The sequence below is a fragment of the Phyllostomus hastatus genome, unplaced genomic scaffold, assembly GCF_019186645.2.
Source record: "Phyllostomus hastatus isolate PE091 unplaced genomic scaffold, TTU_PhHast_1.1 phas_scaffold_501, whole genome shotgun sequence".
NCBI lineage: Eukaryota > Metazoa > Chordata > Mammalia > Chiroptera > Phyllostomidae > Phyllostomus > Phyllostomus hastatus.
In genome coordinates, this window is record NW_025334033.1 from 1,858,099 (window position 1) to 1,859,443 (window position 1,345).

The following is a 1,345-nucleotide window of genomic DNA, read 5'->3' on the forward strand; positions in this document are numbered from 1 at the left end:
TTAAGAGATCTTCCTGTAATTCACTAGCTGTCTGCATACTCTCCTCATTGCTACCTTCATTTCTTGATTCCTGAACGTGTAAATGACAGGATTCAGGAAAGGAGTGAGAACTGCATCAAAGAGGGCCAAAAATTTATCCAGATGTGTGGAAGGAGATGGCCACATATAGAAAAATATCAAAGGACCAAAGAAAAGGACTACCACAGTAATGTGAGCTGACAGTGTGGACAGAGCCTTGGATAAACCAGCTGAAGCGTGTTTCTGAACAGTGAGAATGATGACGATATAGGAAATTATCAGTATGAGGAAGGAGCCAACAGAGATGAATCCACTGTTGGCTGTGACCATGAACTCTAATTGGTATGTGTCTGTGCAGGCAAGTTTAATGAACCGAGGAAGGTCACAGTAAAAGCTGTCTAGAAAATTAGGACCACAGAAGGGTAATTTTACCACAAAAGCCAATTGAACCATGGAGTGGATGAGGCCAGTCATCCAGGCAGTCATTAAAAAGTAGATGCACATTCTTGAGCTCATGATGGTCAGGTAGTGAAGAGGCTTACATATGGCAACATATCTGTCAAAGGCCATGGCTATGAGCAGCACCATCTCCACACCACCAATGGTGTGGATGAAGAAGATTTGAGTGATGCAGCCACTAAAGGAGATGACTTTACGCTTTCTGAAAAGGTCATAAATCATCTTGGGAGAAGTGACAGAAGAAACTCCCAGGTCGATGAAGGAGAGATTGGCCAACAGAAAGTACATGGGTGAGTGTAAGTGAGGGTCAGTGGTCACAGTGAGCATAATGAGGGAGTTTCCCATCATGCTTGCCACATAACATGTAGAGGAAAACACAAAAAGGAGAAGTTGGATCTCCCAGGAATCAGTGAGTCCCAGGAACACAAACTCTGACACAGCAGAGTGATTTGCTCCATCCATTGGCTTTGTCAGTCTTGCTACCTGAAAATATAAATTGTGATAGTTATGTAATAAATTAGGAGAGAGATCAGAGTTATGAAAATCTTTCTCTACTTTAGCATTAAAACTGACCTAATATGCCCAGGGCCTTTGAAATGTGATCACAGAGAAATTGGTGATTTTCACACTGAGTTGTTTTCTACTACAAAGCTGTCACTCCACTTAATATCCTCTGCTTCTTCTCAGAGTTAATACTGTAATATTACTCATGATGCAAGATAATCAATGTGAGTAATAGGAATTCAACCTCAAACCTTTTTATTTTTGTTTCAAAACTAATACCTGGCCCCAGTCACATAGAACTAATTACTGTTGTAATCCCTTCCAAGCCTATAAACCTTTATCTAACAGACCCTTGTTCTCTTCC

General features: G+C 41.0%; 1 protein-coding gene across 1 annotated transcript; it reads right to left on the minus strand.

Moving 5' to 3' along the window:
- LOC123808559 (olfactory receptor 4F3/4F16/4F29-like) lies at window positions 1-945 on the minus strand. The gene has a single exon (XM_045823302.1). The coding sequence runs from the start codon at window positions 937-939 to the stop codon at window positions 1-3; it is 939 nt and encodes a 312-aa protein (XP_045679258.1). The 5' UTR covers window positions 940-945.
- Window positions 946-1,345: the final 400 nt, after the last annotated feature.